Consider the following 17,746-nt stretch of genomic DNA (forward strand, 5'->3'; position numbering starts at 1 on the left):
GTCTGATTTAATACTCCAGAGCAGAGGGTGGCGGTAATGCACTAAATATATGGATGCCAACCGCCGCTAAACACCAAGAAGAAGAAGAAGAAGCAGAAGAAGAAGAAGAAGACCAGACTTCATAACATCGTCAGTCCGTATTAATTACATTTTATTGACAACTAATTGATGAATACATGGGTAATGTATCAAATATGGCTCGTGTTGGAATTTAAAATACCACTTTCCATGAAACCGGAAATGGACGCAACGAACCAATCAGCTCCACGGAACATGTGTCATGCGCAATAGAGCTTGTGATGGCAGTATGGCGCGCGTGAAGGTGAACGTAAACTAAAAACGTTCCAACACGGATTGTCGTAGCTCGTCAGTTGCTGTGTTTCCCCGGCGGTTCACAGAAGAACGGTGTGCACTTCCTCTCAGGATACAGGTAAGAACCACGTGAGCACCATGGCGGGAGGGTCGCTTTATTACACTGAATGCGAGCACGAGTCCAGACTGGCTGCGAGCTTTCCTACTCAAAGGCTCTTCTTTTAAACACGTGACCTCCAAATACATGTTCCACATGTTGGTTCATCTGCGATAATCACACGACTGTTCATTAGTTGATGGCTATCTGATCATCTGAAAGCTCAGTGCTGTTAGTCCTATATATATATATATTATATAATATATATATTATGTATATATTATATATATAATGTATATATTATATATATATTGTGTATATATTATGTATATATATAGTGTTTATATATATATGGTGTTTATATATATATTATATATATTTTATATTATATAAATATATATTATTTATATGTATTAAATATATATTTTATATTATTTATATGTATTAAATATATATTTTATATTATTTATATGTATTAAATATATAAAATATGTATATATTATATATTATTTATATATATATCATTTATATGTATGAAATATATATATAAAATATGTAGATATATTTATATATATATATATATATATTGGACCAACAGCACTGAGCTTTCCCATGTTGTTTGTCGTCCTGTGACTTAAAAACAGAAATTCAAATGTAATTGCATAAGAAGGAAGGCTGAGTCAGCACAAACGTTACGCTCTTTTAATTGAGGCTGCTGGTGCTTTAGTTATTTCTTTGGCGGTCAGGACATTTTCTCCCCTGTGAGTCGTTGCATAGTAGAACCGGTCGGCCCCCGATCTGAAATCTCAGAATATGAAAAAAAAATGACCCGAACATCTTCAACTCTAATATTACGTCTGTTTACAAAATGAATAAAAACTCAAATGTTCTCACTGTTATTTTTTCTGTCGCATTTAATGTAAGCGTTTATATGATCCACCGGTGTCAGGTTTGAAGTCCTCCCTGTGCTGCGCTCAGCGGGCATGGCCGGCCTGTCCAGCTACGCCGTGCGCATGGCCAGACTGAGCGCACAGATCTTTGGGGGTGTGGTGCGCGAGACAGACTCCAAGTCCATGAAGGTGGTCCAGCTGTTCCAGGAGACCCCCATGGCCAAGAGGAAGGAGGTGTACAACTGGTACCCAGAGCACAAGATCTACTACGCCATGACCCAGAAGCTGCGGTACATGGGGCTGTTCAGGTACGCAGAAGGAGTTCTCAATGTGAACCATCTGAACAGGAAGTGTCGAGTGTCATTACACGGTTCGTACAGTCGAATGAAAAACCTGGAAAAAGTCTTGGATTTTTAAAACTGTTATTTCCAGGCCTGGTAAAAGTCCTTGAAAAAATTTTTTGAAAACAAACGTTTTGGAAAAGTCCTTGAAATGTGTTATATTCACATGTTTATTCATACTGAGTTTGAAATGATTCATATGTTTTTAAAAGAAAGACGGTCAAAATATAAGCCGGGCATACGCTCTCATACTCGCGGCGTAATTTCCTTTTTTTCCGCGCTACGAGTGAACGCACCTTAACCGAGAGGTTCGGTGGCCATAGCAACCGTAGCTCGGGGATAATCCACGATCACGTATATGCCGAGATGTCACTAAATGGTTGGTGGTGTGAGGTCCTGGTCAGCGTGTGATGGACCCCGCTGCAGCAGTGGCTTCATATCCATCAGTTCATTGACATGTGGACTCTTCCTCCTCAGAGACGAGCACGAGGACTTCAAGGAGGAGATGCGTCGCCTGAAGAAGCTGAGAGGGAAAGGGAAACCAAAGAAAGGAGAGGGGAAGAGGGCGAGCAAGAAGAAATGAGCGGCCGTTCTTTTCTTCTTCGTTTTCCATGCAGGCAGAGCACATGACGACACTGTTCACCCCTCTGCTGTCCTGAAGGAGGGCAGGAAGCGGCTCTTCTGACCCCTGACCTCCCAGGGAGAATCAAGATGGCAGCACATGAGCTGATAATCACCAATAGTGTTCAACATCAGATCAAACATGTCAATAAAGATGGGAAAAACAAACAAGGTCCCTCCTCCTGTCTGGTTACTATCACTATGATGGCCCCTGTACTACTTTATAGTGCTACTAACAACATGTGCTCCTCAGACTGTTACTAGTAAGACTGTTACTAGTAAGACTTACTAGTAAGACTGTTACTAGTAAGACTGTTACTAGTATGACTGTTACTAGTATGACTGTTACTAGTAAGACTGTTACTTGTATGACTTACTAGTAAGACTTACTAGTATGACTTACTAGTAAGACTTACTAGTATGACTTAAAAGTAAGACTTACTAGTAAGACTGTTACTAGTAAGACTGTTACTTGTAAGGACTAGTAGGTCTACTGCTGCTGTAGTCTTTAACAGGACTACAAAATAGTCGTCAGAGATCGACTCAAAGCGTTTAAGTTTTAAGTAGCTGCAAAATGTGACAATGTTCATAATTCAATGCCCAATCTTGTGATGTGCGAAGGTATGCGCGCTACCGAGTGCCCGTTCTAGTTTGTACATGTTTTTTGTGCGTGTGTGTGAAGGCAGAGCGTTCCACGAGTTGGATGAATTCACCGAAAATGCTGATTTACTAAAAGAGCTTGACCGATGTGAGACGACACAATGACCTCTTGAAGCAGATCTGTGAGTCTGCCACAGAGCGACTTATTTAATAAAACCACTCAGCGGAGGCGGAGCCATGCCATAACACACATTATTGAATATAATGAGGGTCTCACAACTCAAAATATGGTGCATAATGAGGATATTGCAGTGATGGGGACTTTTTTTTTTTTTAATTAAGTGTTTTTAGAGCTTGTTTATAGAGAATATGGACATAATTTAATGTTACGATGCTTGTGCCCAGCTGGTAAGCAGTAGGTCCGATGGGGGACAATCATTGCATTAAAATACAGTTTCGTAGCCTGCATGGTTAGAAAGAGAATTTTAAAAGAGGATCAATGAAAAATCCTAAATATTAAAAATGTGCTACTACCAGCAGCATAAAGGTCTGGCTCCGGGGACACTGTGCACTTCTTCCTCTTTGTGAAGAACATTCAAACAGTCTTTTTAACATCCAGATGAAGGCAGGAATCTGAAAGCCATTTAGTTACATGTGTGAATGTGAGTTTAAGTGCAGCTTGTTCTTTGCGTGCACATACATCACTGTATCATTAGCGTACATTTGAATATCACACCCATTGCAGACACACGGAAAATGATTTGTGTATAAACTGAATAATAAAGGCCCTGAAACAGAACCCTGGGGTGCTCCCTTGTTAGATCTCAGAGTAGATGAAACATCGACCACTCTGATACACTGAGTTCTTCCTTCAAGGATTTCTGAGACTCTCTAAAAAAGGTCATATTTAACAGTTTATTAATCATTAACTGTGTCAAATGCCTTCTTGAGGTCAAGAAAACCCACTGCTAATCCAACCCCTTCATCCATTTTAAACTTCACATAAGTTAGTTATTTTACTCTGAGCACCTCAGAGATCAATGATCTGGAGATGTGGTTTCTGTGGATGGCATTGTTCTAGCATCAACATCACTGAAAAGAATCTCTGTTCTCTTTCATCAGGACTTGTCCTTTAACTCCCACGTGAAGAACATCTCAAGGACTGCATTCTTTCAACTCCGTAATATTTCAAAAATCAGGCACATCTTGTCTCAAAAAGATGCAGAACAATTGGTTCACGCGTTCGTTACTTCGAGATTACTGCAACTCCTTATTATCAGGCTGCTCTAATAAGTCTCTTCGGTCCCTCCAGTTGATCCAGAATGCTGCAGCTCGTGTTCTCACTAAAACTAAGAAAAGAGATCACATCACTCCTGCACTAGCTGCTCTGCACTGGCTCCCAGTAACATCAAGAATCACTTTTAAAATTCTTATCTTAACCTACAAAGTTAGGGTGAGTGGATTCTCAAAACACAGCGGTTGTCTTTTCCTCCACGTGAATTCTCCTTCCCGTCTTTCCTTGACCCCGTGACATTTTCCACAGAGGTCAAGGAAAAGTGGTTAGGAATAGACATTAGGAGGTCATTATTTGACTATTTGACCTCAGCCTTAGTCCTATACTCTTGTCTTAGACGCGCACTAGGCCTGGGTATCTCACATGGGCTTTATATATATATATTTTTTGTAAATCAGCAATAGCAGTCATGAAGCGGCCACAATGCTTCTCTCTCTGCTGCTTCCGACGCCGTCGGGGTTCCAGTGTGTGATCCCAAACCAGAGAAGGGGGAGTCCTTTGTGAGCCGACCTGCTGATGGGCACGCCGGCCTGGGACCAGGAGGGTACGACCTCCAGTGCCAACCGCATGGCTGAGAGCACACAGAGTCCACATTCACACTGATAATCCATCAGGAATGAGGATTATAGTCGTTCAGATGGTCGGTGCATGAAGGGGAATATAACCGTAAACCAAACTATGACTGCAAATGTTTAGTTTCTCCTTCTTTCTCTCACACAGGCGAGGATCTGATGGAGCTGGAGGGAGCATCGCCGTCCAGGAGCTGTGCTGAGCCTCACAGGCCGCCCGCCTGCTGACACAGCTCACAGAACAAAGGGGGCCTCGCACTGTATTATTTACATATTATGATTAAAAGAAACTACCAGCTGTCAAATACAGTGAGAATGTTGTGCGTCAAGGAGCACCTTTTTACTTTTGACTGAAAAGCATGCTGCACAGAAATGAATGGAGAGCCATGCTGGAAATATTCAGGGATGAAGGTGATCGGCACCTGGTTGTCGTGTAGACTGCTACAACAACAACAACAACAACAACAACAACCTAAAAACCTTTTTCCATGCTTTGATCAAAAAATACATTATCCTTTATTTAATTTTTTTCTTTCTAAAAAGTATTTTTGTATTTTCACATTTCAAATGTATAGGTTTCTATTTGCATTTGAAACCCTTTGCTTGTCACGTCAAATGTCAGAAACACATTTTGTCTCGCACCCTGTGCTCCTATGTGGAGGCAGTTTGTTTTAGAGAAGAATATTTCCCACTGCAAACAATGTTAAACCTGTTTAACTGTGTTCCCAAATAATGTCTGTCAGTTTAGTACTATAGTACTGAGGTTCCTCCTTCAATGGGGAATATAACAACCAGAGATATTGTGAGTTTTTCCTCGCAATCAAGAACTACATTTTTCAGCAGTCATTTAAAATGAGTAGAAAAACAAATGTGAACTCATAAAATGTAGTTGAAGTTACACAAAGCTCAGCCTGCAGCTTGGTTGAGGATACTTATTGTGTGAAACCCCCTGAGGAAAAACTCTATATCAGGTATTCTATCGCTCTGGCCCTCAATGTTGGATTACCAAGCGCTCATAGTGTGTAAGAAGCACCGGGCTCCGACCCATCGGGGCCGTCGATGTTCCCGGTACAGTGCATGTCAATACGTTTTGTATTTCAATTTGGAGGAGAAATTTGGACCATTCCGGTATTGTAGTCCAGCATCATTTGGCCAGTTTTGTCTTTTAGCACATTAATTTAGGCTGGAAGGTAATATTCCTTCCTGGAGTGTTTAGTTTCCTCTTGACTGTATACATCACACAAGGATTTAATACAATTAAATTCAGTGTATTTTATTTTGTCACAAGTAAAAAAAAGTGCCTCAGAGGGCTTTACAATCTGTACACATAGACATCCCTGACCTTTGACCTCACATCGGGTCAGGAACAACTCCCAAGAAATAGAAAAAAACCTTTCACGGTTGAGGAGGTCGTGATGAGGTCAGGGGGGCTGTGAGCAAAGGATCGATCTGGCTATGATTGCCCATATATGATTGATATCACACATGGAAGGGAGGTGGAACTGTCCCTTGCTAAATGGTAGGCCTAGGTTGGGACAAGTGCAGAAGACTCATTCTGCCATAAAGTATCAACTGCATGCATGATAATTACAGGATGACAGTCCTGCCACCACAAGCTAACAGTCATACCAACCCAGTACCACTGGAGTAGCCTAGCATAACCAGAGGCTGCACTGAACTGTGCTGTGCTGTCGAACTAACCACGTGCTAGGCCCAGGCAGTCTGGATGTTATGCGAGTTTTTGGACCCCACTAATATTATGTACATTGCACATTATTTGTCACTTAATTCGTGTTTCATGTCCACTCAGTCTTCTGAAATGGCCCCTGACACCCACACGGTGCCATGCAGTTCACCTGAAGACGTATTTTTAATATCACGAAGCGAAACACGGAGGAGTGAGACCTCTGTTTTTCTTTTTTTCCATCCCTATCTGTGGCGGACACCGCTGTCCCGCTGACGTCACATTTATCCGCCCAGGCTGCGGCTTCCTGCTGCGTCTCCACTCCCGTTGGTTACCGGCCGGAACGTTACACGCCGCTCCGCCGTCACGCGAACACTCTTCCAAGTTCAAGAACCCGGGTGGAAACGTCGACACTCTTTTTCCGGGTACGTATTGCCCTTCACGTCGCGTCCGCGAGACCGTCCGTTTCTCTGTAGTCACATTGTGCCGTTACTGGTTCTCGACTCGCTAACTGGCGGTTGGGACTGGCCGCGTCTCAACCTGTGACATCGTGTAAAATGAGATGCACCAAGACGAGGGGGGGGGGGGGGGTGAACACTACCGTATTGTTGGTGGGAGACCTACGCAGATGCTGGACCAAGCCCCCCCCCCCCCACCCCCACACATACATGTCGACCAGTCCTCCCATTCACAACGGGGCTCTTGTGTGGACCGCGAAGGCGCCATGAGAACGGGGACGGACCGCAGAGGAGGCGTTTTCAAGTCGAGGCGATGGCTCAAGCAGAGCGGCCTCGCCTCAACTTCGCCCTTCCCTCTCTGCCTAAACACACTCGTCAAGTTCCAGGCTGTCGCGGCGAGGGGTCCCGGTGGCCCCGGCGGCCCCGGCGAGGGGCCCCGGTTAACGATGCGAGGCGGCCGTGACGCCGGCGGCAGTCCGCGCTCGGAGCCCGTCTCCTGTGCCTCCATTGCGAGGGGCGAGTGATGCCTTTGAATGCAGGAATGTAACGTTCAGGGGTCGACTGGGAAATAGTGCTCTCCTCAGGTTTTAAGATACTCTGCTCCAGTTAAGTGTTGAATGTGTCGTATAATCAACCCCCCCCCCTAAAATATAGTATTATTTATTCTGAGCATGACCCATGTCATTGTTGCTGGAGCACACGCCCTCCACACACCGAGTGAGTCTCTCCTCTCGGTGTTAGATAACACAGGAGAGAGAGAAATACGAGTCTGGGGTTGTTTTGTTTGAGTGAATTCCCTTGAGACTATAACTTCCTAACTTTTAAATCCGGATTTTTACCTGAGCCTGGCAGTCTTGTAGTTTTATTCTGAAAACTATTTAACATTTTTTTTGTTAGTGTGCAGGCTGATCAGCTTTCATGGACATCCAGAAGGGAGAATGCCAGGTTAATATGAGCTTTTGTATAGTGCTGCCCCTGAATGCACCGTCGCCTCAATGGCTGGCAGCAGCTTTTGATCCCAGCCCAATAAATTGTCCAGCATCAGCTGAATTGGGGTTCAAACTGAAGCTTGGACTGGTTTCTGCCACTGTGTACATACTCACCAAATGCATGAATGATGTAAAACACAGAATACTCCCATGTTGTCGTTGTACAGCAACATCAATGAGCTCGACGCTCGGGTTGAAATGTGCCTGATTTAATCTAATCTGTTGCTCTCGTCCAGCTGAGGCTTTATTGGCTGAATCTCACGATGGAGACGGAGCCCTTCCTTTGCTTCCCACTGGGCGGGTGGATCGCTGGGGACCCGAGGGAGGGCGGAGACGCATCAGTTGCAATTACTGCTCAACTTTAAGCGAACCCAGCGCTCCGCACAGGTGGGGGCGGGGCTTCACGTGCAGCACGTTTAACCGCGGTTCACCGTCGGGTGTGTTTGACGGGGAGTCGGCATCAGGACATCGAATGAGTCAACAACGTTCAACCTTTGTTTGTAGCAAGAGGTTCAATTCAGTTTGTTTTGTAGGGCCATGGAGGCAGGTCCAGGTGGTCCAGGTGGTCCAGGTGGTCCAGGTGGTCCAGGTGGTCCAGATGGTCCAGGTGGTTCAGGTGGTCCAGGTGGTCCAGGTGGTCCAGGTGGTCCAGGTGGTTCAGGTGGTCCAGGTGGTTCAGGTGGTCCAGGTGGTTCAGGTGGTTCAGGTGGTTCAGGTGGTTCAGGTGGTTCAGGTGGTTCAGGTGGTCCAGGTGGTCCAGGTGGTTCAGGTGGTCCAGGTGGTTCAGGTGGTCCAGGTGGTTCAGGTGGTTCAGGTGGTTCAGGTGGTCCAGTTGGTCCAGGTGGTTCAGGTGGTCCAGGTGGTTCAGGTGGTCCAGGTGGTTCAGGTGGTTCAGGTGGTTCAGGTGGTCCAGGTGGTCCAGGTGGTTCAGGTGGTCCAGGTGGTCCAGGTGGTCCAGGTGGTCCAGGTGGTTCAGGTGGTCCAGGTGGTTCAGGTGGTCCAGGTGGTTCAGGTGGTCCAGGTGGTCCAGGTGGTCCAGGTGGTTCAGGTGGTTCAGGTGGTTCAGGTGGTTCAGGTGGTCCAGGTGGTCCAGGTGGTCCAGGTGGTTCAGGTGGTCCAGGTGGTCCAGGTGGTCCCTGGTCTAAAGTTGTCCGGTGGTCCCTGGTCATGGGGGGATTTACATCCCCTTTGTTTGATTACAGCAGCTGTTCTACAAGGATCATTTAAAAATTAATTGTAACTATTTATTTTTATGCAAAAGTCCCAAAAAACGTTACAACCACTCTGAATCTGTAACGCATCAATTATTCTAAATGTTATTCTTTCACCTTCTTATAGTCATCTATTTTTTTTAATGGATTAAAACAATTCTTGTCAATAGTGCTGCTGCTGATAATAATTTATAATAATAAACCGATCATAATTCACCTCTTATCTTGTGAAAACACACTGGTTTCTCATCAACACTTCATTTAACCGGATTACATTTGAACGCATCATGACAGCGTTATAATTTACCTTCACCAGTACACATGTCTATTGATCCAGAGCCTGAACGCATCATAATGCAAGTGAACCAGCCACATTACTAGCTCTCCTCCTGTCGGCCTCAGCAGAACCACAACATCCCCCCACGAAGGCCCGGTGGAGGCGGAGCCAAGAAGCCTGAGTAAAGCTACGAATGAGGGTCTTTTTCAATCCACTTGTTCTCAAAAGGACACGAATGAAGGCTCGGGCGTGACGTGGACCCCGACCGCCAGCCTCCTACTTTCTGATATAAAGCCCGGTGAATGCAGCGCATTGCACTCGTGAGGCGTCAGGAGTTTGATACTAAATGGAATATTGATTGTTTTTCATTTCGAGCATCAAGGGGCAAAAGCAGCATCTCGGATATTCAAATTATTTTTGTCTGAAGGAAAAATGAGACTCGTAAAAAATAAAAATGAGGCTTCGTACCTTGTACAGGGTTCATACGGTCATGGAAAACCTGGAAAGGTCATGGATTTTTTAAATGGTTATTTCCAGGCCTGGAAAAGTCATGGAAAAAACTTGAATCATAAAAGTTTTGGAAAAGTCATGAAAATTTGTTATAATAGAAATAATATGTTTTTTTTAAAGAAAGACGCTCAAGAAATAAGCCGGCGTACGCTCTCAATACGCAAAACTTTCTAAATTGTTCACGTTTATACCGAGATTTCATTGTTTTTCATGGAAATTTGGTGAAAAGTCCTGGAAATCCACTGGTCAACGTGTGTCAGAACCCCGCTTGTAGCTTCTAGAAGAATTGCTCAATGTACATGAGAATTGCTCAATGTACATGAGAATTGCCCGGGCGTGAAACCCACGGTCTGTTGGTCCGTGGTCTCGCCGTAGCGTCGCCTTCAGTGTTGAGAACGAGTTTGACTGGATTTGTCAGCATATAATTAAAAAATAAAATGTAATGGTGGATTCAGAGGATTGGGTCCCGAGCTGCTCCCACGTCTCGCCGCGTGGAAAGCTGAAGAACCGGTTCAACCGGCGCTCCACGAGGAGCGCCGCCACAGCGACTCTTCTTCACGCCGCTCACGCCGCTCGGTGGACTCGACAGACGGGAAAACCCATCGCGGCTTTAGCCTCGTCCATTTTTTGTATCCAGTTGAACCTAGATCATCATGGCTTATTGTAAAGGGCTGCTTTCTGATCCATCCTGCCAACTGTGGACACACACACACACACACACACACACACACACACACACACACTGGTGTTGTGTACCAGCAGACTGTAATGGCTCCTGCTCAGAGCAGTTGGATATTCCTGTATTTTAATTATATGCCAAAGACGTCTTTACATGCGTTTTAAGAGACCACACACTCCTACACCCTTCCATGATCTGTTGTTAACCCGTCTGGTTCATCACTTCAAACCTTCAGAGGACTCGGTAGAGCTTTGTTGACCGTGCCGTAACGGCATTGTTAAAAGGTTGGATGCGCTGGTATCTCTTTGAACAGCAGACGTAGATCTACATAGGAGGGATAGGTGTAATAGATACTTCACACAACTTGTTGCATCATTCCCGAGAAGACTCCTGGCTGTAGGAGCTCCGAGGGCTTCGACTCAACACCGAGCAAAGGCTCTGAATACTTCAGTGAGATTTCAGTTTTTTAAATTTTTTATAAATTAGCAAAAATTCTTTTTTTTTCTGTCAAGAAAAAGTGCTGAGAAATAAAATGAACTTTTTTGATTTTAGCAAATGGCCGCAATGAAAATGTTGACACGTCTAAATACTTTCCGTACCCACTGTACATCTCAAAAGAGGCCGGACCAATGAAGCCAGGCCCTTGAGGCAGAAAGGAGGCGGGGCCATTGGGAAGGAGGCCAGGCTAAATATTTTTAGAATATCAGAGCAGCCTGATAATACGGAGTTGCAGTAATCTAGTCGAGAAGCAACAATCGCGTGGACCAGTTCTTCTGCATCGCTTTGAGACGAGATGTGCCAGATTTTTTTTAATGTAGGTGATGATAGGTGGACATCCGGAAGGCAGCAGGTCCCGACCACATCATCCGCGGCGCGCGCCAGCATGCACAGACCAGTTGGCCAGTTGCCAGCTTCATCTTCAACCTGTCCTGTCCTGTTGTTTTGTTCCTGAGAGCAGATTGATGTCCACATTGTGTCCTGTCCCCAAACCCAAACACACCTGCCTGAATGACTGGACCCTCCCTCCTCTCACTCTCCAGATTGTCAAATGCTTCGGAGGGTTTGGTTGTCACTTTGTTGATCCATGTTGCCTGCCATGTTGCACCCCATATCGTCACAACAATATCCAAACAAATCCACGACAGATCCGACGACCACACCGCGAGGCACACCTCACCTGGAGGACCTGGAGGAGGAACTGCTGCTGCTGGTTGTGGAGCTCAGCGTTCAACACTATTGTTCCGCCAAGCTCGACACCAAGCTCAGAGGTCTAGGCCTGCACTCTACCATGTGCAGCTGGATACTGGACTTCCTGTCGGGCCGCGCCAGGTGGTGAGGATGGGCGGTACCACCTCAGAGCCGCTGACCCTCAACACGGGAGCCCCTCAGGGATGCGTGTTGAGCCCTCTCTACTCCCTGTACACCCACGACTGCACGGCCATGCACAGCTCCAACGTCATCATCAAGTTTGCTGACACAACAGTGTTGGGGCTGATCACCGACGGCGAGACAGCCTACAGGAGGAGGTTGGATCACTGGTACAGTGGGCCAGGAGAACAGCCTCGTCCTCAACGTCAAGAAGACCAAGGAGCTGATCGTGGACTACAGGAAGCGGAGAGGAGAGCACCCCATCTCCATAGCGGAGTTGCAGTAGAGGGTCAGCAGCTTCAAGTTCCTCGTCGTGCACATCTCCGAGGACCTCACATGGACCACGCACACCACTCACGTGGTGAAAAGGGCCCAACAACGCCTGTATTTCCTTAGGCGACTGAGGAAATTCAACATGGCCCCCCGCATCCTCAGAACATTCTACACCAGTACCATCGAGTGTTCTGACAGGTTGCATCACCGTCTGGTACGGGAACTGCACCGCCCTGGAGCGTAGGGCACTACAGAGGGTGGTGCGGTCGGCACAGTACATCGTTGGAGGTGAGCTTCCCTCCATCCTGGACATATACACCAAGCGGTGCGTGGCCAGGGCCACGCGGATGCTGAAAGACAATAACCACCCCGGCCACAAACTGTTCACCCTTCTACCGTCAGGCAGGCGATACCGCAGTATCAAGTGCCGCACAAACAGACTGAGGGACAGCTTCTTCAGTCAGGCCATCAGGCTGCTGAACAAGGACTGAGACCCTCATTAACACTATACACCAGAACATATTCTGTGAATATCTATGGCCATGGTGTATATTTTATTACATTGTTTATATATATATATATTGTATATATATATTGTATGTATATACATATATATATATATATAGTCTCAAAAAAGTGTATATTTTATTACATTGTTTTATATATATATATTGTCATGATGTATATTCTATTACACTGTTTTATATATATATTGTTAATACTTTCTTCTTTTTTGTGTGTGGATATTGTATAGTTTATTCTCATTCTTATTCTTTTTTTAGTCTGCTACTGCTGTCGGGTGTTTTGCACATAAGAATTTCACGAACCGATTATACTTGTATAAAAGGGGATGTGACAATAAAAACTTGAAACTTGAAACTTGAAAACTTGAAACTATTGCCTAAAGGAAGCAATTTGTTTCCACTAATCACCTGGTAGCTTATAACAGGAAATGCCCTCCGTTAACAATCAGCCGAGTTATCAGTTTAAAAACAACACCGTGGAGATAAGGCCCGATACGCCAGTAGTGCGTAGCCACCTGGTGTTTTCAAGATGCAGTCAGTTTTGCTTGTTGAACATTGAAATCCCGTATCCTCATTGGTTTGTAAATAGTGACGAGTGCTGACTTGATTGATCAATAGTTATTTGGAGCCCTTCTTTGGACAAATGATTCGACTTGGAGTGGGAAATGTCCTCCTCTGAGTTCAGTCAACAGATCCAGACTCTCTGTTAAACTTCAGGGATTCTCAATATGACCGTGAAGTATTTCCGTTTCATTAAATGATCGAGACGCGATACGCAATATTCAAATATAGAGGACGTCTAGTGATGATCACACAGGCGGGGACTCCGCCCTCCCGGCCTGTACAGTGTTGGGATGCGTGTTGACGCCTCAAAGTACAGCAGGCCTGCTCTGTTCTACTTCTGCTGCAGACCTTTACTTTACTGTGTTGACACACACACACACACACACCGAGTCAGAGGTGAGCACAATGCCAGAGTTGCTCTCACGGCTGGTAAAGAGGGAACAAGTCGACTGATCGCTCGTGGTTTGATCTTACTCCACTGAACGGGGCTTTGTAAGTAAATGGCACCTCAACTCGTACCAGATTATATTCCCTGTTCCTGGAAGTTTGTGCCACCAGTTTGTCTTTATGAAAACAACTCGGGTCATGTGATCATGTCGGGTAAAAGAGGCTTTGTGAATCCTACTTCCTGATTTCACGCGCATTCATTTTAGATTCCCACCCTCAGTCCCCACCTGGGAAACACTTGGTGGGACGAGCTGAGGCATGAAGTCGCTCTCGCAGCTGTGAACCCTGTTGCCTGTCTTCTGTCTGCAGGTGGAGTGGTGCTTCAAGGAGCTCTGAACAGGACAACAGGCATCATGGTGAACATCCCAGAATACTATACCGGGAAAACTGTGCTGATCACCGGAGCGACCGGCTTCATGGGCAAGGTACAGTAGTGGTTGGACAGGCGAGTAGCCAATGGGACGCGACCGCCATGGCTGTGAGCCACATGAGGCTCCATTGAGGCCGACTCTCCTCTCAGTCCCAACACATGGAAACCTTCTGGTTCCTCAGCTAATACAGAAATGGCTAAACATTCACACGGCTGTCCGTTCACGGCTTTGGTCTCATATCGAACACGGCAACGGTTGATTGAACGAGCTCCTCCCTCCTCGCTGTTCAAGGTGCTGCTGGAGAAGCTGCTGAGGTCCTGCCCCGGGGTCAAAGGTGTCTACGTGATGGTGAGGTCAAAGGCCGGCCAGAGCCCCGAGGCCCGCATCGCTGACATGATCAACTGCAAGGTGAGAGGAGGGCGAAGAGGGGAAGGTGAAGCCTGGTGCACCAGCTTAGTTTGATACGAGGTTCTCCCGTAGTAATACCGTGGTAACAACAGGCCACACGAGAGTTAAGATGCCACTCAACACGTAGAGTCATTGTTCGACTCTTTCCATGGTCCGACTTGATGAGTGCCCTCGTGTGATTGGCTCACGTCGGCGATCTATAAGATCTTCGTCTGAAGTCTGTTGCTGAGTGAGGAGCCCTGACGGCAGGCTAGCCGGTGATGGCCGTCGGCACGGTGATGGCAGCCCTCGCCGCTGCAGTACACCTTCTCACCACAGGAGTAACTTTGAAGACGCCACCGTGAACGGTTGACGTGTGTGTAGGTGTGGACCTCACGGTGGACGCTTCCAAACTACCGGGGCAGGAGGTCGGCTCTCGGTCGACGTGAGAGAAATAAGGCCGTCCTCCATGACGGCCACTGTCAACGGGCGGCAAGGGACGATAGAAACGTCTTCCAACGCACACTGATTTACTGCTCATCATTTCCCCCCCAGCTGTTTGAACGACTGCAGGACGAGCAGCCCGGCTTCGCCGAGAAGATCGTGGCGGTGAAAAGCGACCTGACGCAGCCGGAGCTGGACCTGAGCACAGAGGACCAGAGCGTGCTGGAGGAGCGCGTGGACATCGTGTTCCACTGCGCCGCCACCATCCGCTTCAACGAGCCGCTCAAGTGAGTCGCCGGTCTCATCCCGCTCGCTTCTTATTTCTCTCTCTCACGGCCCCTTTGTAAGTTGACCGTTACTTGACACCTGAGACTCCTCCCCTTTCCTGCAGGACATTGGCTAATCGCCTCAGGGAGCTGGCGAATGGGGTCTGGAGTTAGACGCCCGTGTGATCGTTGGTGTTAGATTGTCATCTGTTGTCATTGTTAGCTGGGTTCGTACGGTCATGGAAAACCTGGAAGAGTCCTGGAATTTTAAAGTGGTCATTTCCAGGCCTGGAAAAGTCAAGGAAAAAACTTAAATCACAAAAGTTTGGGAAAAGTCATTGAAATGTTGTTATATTCACATGTTCATTCACGCCGAGTTTGAAATAATTAATATATTTTAGAAAGAAAGACGCTCAAAATATAAGCCGGCATACGCTCTCGTGTGAACGCACCTTAACTGGAAAGTTCGCTGGTCATCTGTTTAATTTAATGTATACTGTATGCTTTGGAATGCACTTTGTTTAAATATTAAATGTTCTCACTTTTTCATGTAGAAACCGAGATTTCAGTTTGGTCATGGAAATTTGGTTTAAAGTCCTGGAAATCCACTGGTCGACATGTGTGAGACCCCTGTTGGGACGATGCACTGGTTCTGGTTGGTCCTGGTGGTTGATGGTTCCGGTGCGGGTCCAGTTCCGGCCGTGGGACCTTTTGTTGCTTGTTAAATGAAACTTTATTTCTGTCGTCTAGTGTCACAGCTGTGTCTCTCGCCCCTTCCTCCCTTTTACTGCGTTCTGTCAAATCAAAAGGCTCTCTCGTGTTGTGACTCTTTTTATCTGACCATCAGTGGGGTTTTCATGAGCAACATTGGATGCTCTAGTATGGGTCGCCCAGTTTGGTCTGTAACCAGCCTTACTATAGGTCTCTGTACAGGTGGGTTAGTACCAAATCTGGCAACCCACTGTGAAAACAAGACGTTGGGACACTGATCCACCCATCAGAAACAACATGTTGAGTCATGGACTGCTGGATCTTCAACTCTCTTCACCAGATTGGTTTCCCCCCCCAAAAAAATCACGGTTCAATGATTCCAAAGTAACGAGAATTTGTTCAAACGAATTTGAACTTCTGTGACACCAAGTCAGTTCATCTTGGGAGTCGAACCGGCGATCCTCTGAAGGACGACCCTGCTCCACCACGGAGCCACGGCGTAGTGTAAAGGCACTTTGGGGGGGGGGGGGGGGGGGGGCTCGTGAGCGGCGTGGAGCATGTCGGGGCGAAATCATCCCAAGAACTCAAATAAACGCCCCGTCAGATATCCAAACACATTTGGGGGGATTTGGTGACAGAGAGTAATTTTAGAAGTTAAGACTCGAGTAGTTTTCCATCGGGGTCTTGTGTCCATTAGCGGTCCACTCTCACATTTCATTGTCGTACACGCCGCCTGACGCTGATGGCAAATCACTGGGAGGGAACCTAAATCTCCTGCGACTCACTCGGAGCCTCTTAATCCGGTCCGTCCATTCCTCCGCTGACTGGATGACATGTAGAACTTGACGGCTTCCTCTCCTCCTCCCCAGAGACGCCATGCAGCTGAATGTCCTCGCCACCCAGAAGATGCTGGCGCTGGCCCGCCGGATGAAGCACCTGGAGGTCTTCCTCCACATCTCCACCGCCTACGCCAACTGTGACCGAGAGGTCATCGAGGAGAAGATCTACGCCCCCCGCGTCGACTACCGCCGGCTCATCGACTCCCTGGAGTAAGTCCGCCTGGCCCGGCTCCACTGAGCGGCTGCTTCAGGCAACAAGTGTGTCTGTTGCTGTCATTGGTCCACAGAGGAAGAGACTCTTGATCTCCTGAGAGGGCGAGCTGCGAGTCGGAGTGTGTGATGGAGATTAGTGTCGGCGATAGGAAGCAAACGGCGGCTCAGTGACGCTCGTGGTGGAGAAGCTCGAAGCATCGGAAGCCCGCCAAGGGAGAAGAGATGTAACTTCCGCTTGAGGGATGTCGCATCGAAACCTTTGAGGAAGGGAAGTGTGCGCTGCGGTCGACCACGTGACATCACGGCTCCACCGCCTGGTCGAGTGTCTCCCGTCTCTACGGTCAGAACCACCATGTGTTCAGACCGTAGCGGGGTCAGGGGGTCGTCCTGCAGCCCCGAGGTCGTCGGTTCGATCCCCGCTCTCCCCATTAGTTGCAAGCCGAAGTGTCCTTGAGCAAGGCACCGAACCCCCAGTTGCTCCCCGGGCGCATCACTGCAGCCCACTGCCCCCGACTAAATGCAGAGAATACATTTCGTTGCCTGTGTACCTGGACTCAACAGATTGGATCCAATGCAAAAATCCACATTAAATAATCTCCGTCCAGACGGCGACCTTTTGACTAAGCTGAGCGCTTTACAACGCGTTACACACGCCGGGCAGCGTGTGTAACGCGTTGTAAAGCGCTCAGCAGTTTGAAGAAGGCAAGTAATGCTTTAAATTCAGCATCCGTGTTGAAGTGAATCCCTGGTCGAGCTGGCGGTGGTGCTTCCTCGTGGCGTCACGTGACGAGTCGGGGAGCTCGTGAC

At 47.1% G+C, this 17,746-nt stretch overlaps 2 protein-coding genes across 3 annotated transcripts in view; both read left to right on the top strand.

Annotated features, from left to right (window-relative positions):
• Positions 1–290: 290 nt before the first annotated feature.
• Positions 291–2,433, top strand: mrps33 (mitochondrial ribosomal protein S33). Its single transcript, XM_056416012.1, has 3 exons — positions 291–430; positions 1,359–1,607; positions 2,118–2,433. Exons 2-3 carry the CDS (start codon positions 1,393–1,395, stop codon positions 2,221–2,223), a joined length of 321 nt encoding a protein of 106 aa, XP_056271987.1. The 5' UTR covers positions 291–430; positions 1,359–1,392; the 3' UTR covers positions 2,224–2,433.
• A 4,275-nt stretch (positions 2,434–6,708) lies between these two features.
• The window catches only part of LOC130194766 (fatty acyl-CoA reductase 1-like), a 32,396-nt gene continuing 21,358 nt past the window's right edge, over positions 6,709–17,746 (top strand). For both annotated transcript variants that reach the window (XM_056415929.1, XM_056415928.1), the window contains exons 1-5: positions 6,709–6,833; positions 14,018–14,133; positions 14,371–14,487; positions 15,022–15,197; positions 16,757–16,936. In XM_056415929.1, coding sequence (XP_056271904.1) covers positions 14,062–14,133; positions 14,371–14,487; positions 15,022–15,197; positions 16,757–16,936 — 545 coding nt within the window. In that variant the 5' untranslated portion in view covers positions 6,709–6,833; positions 14,018–14,061. The remainder of the gene's footprint in view (positions 6,834–14,017; positions 14,134–14,370; positions 14,488–15,021; positions 15,198–16,756; positions 16,937–17,746) is intronic.

Source organism: Pseudoliparis swirei, chromosome 6, assembly GCF_029220125.1.
Source record: "Pseudoliparis swirei isolate HS2019 ecotype Mariana Trench chromosome 6, NWPU_hadal_v1, whole genome shotgun sequence".
NCBI lineage: Eukaryota > Metazoa > Chordata > Actinopteri > Perciformes > Liparidae > Pseudoliparis > Pseudoliparis swirei.

Excerpts from the sequence above, each read along its gene's own strand:
- mrps33 (XM_056416012.1), top strand. The coding sequence starts at position 1,393 with ATGGCCGGCCTGTCCAGCTACGCCGTGCGCATGGCCAGACTGAGCGCA. Across the intron at positions 1,608-2,117 it reads CGGTACATGGGGCTGTTCAG|AGACGAGCACGAGGACTTCA; the intron begins GTACGCAGAAGG and ends CTTCCTCCTCAG.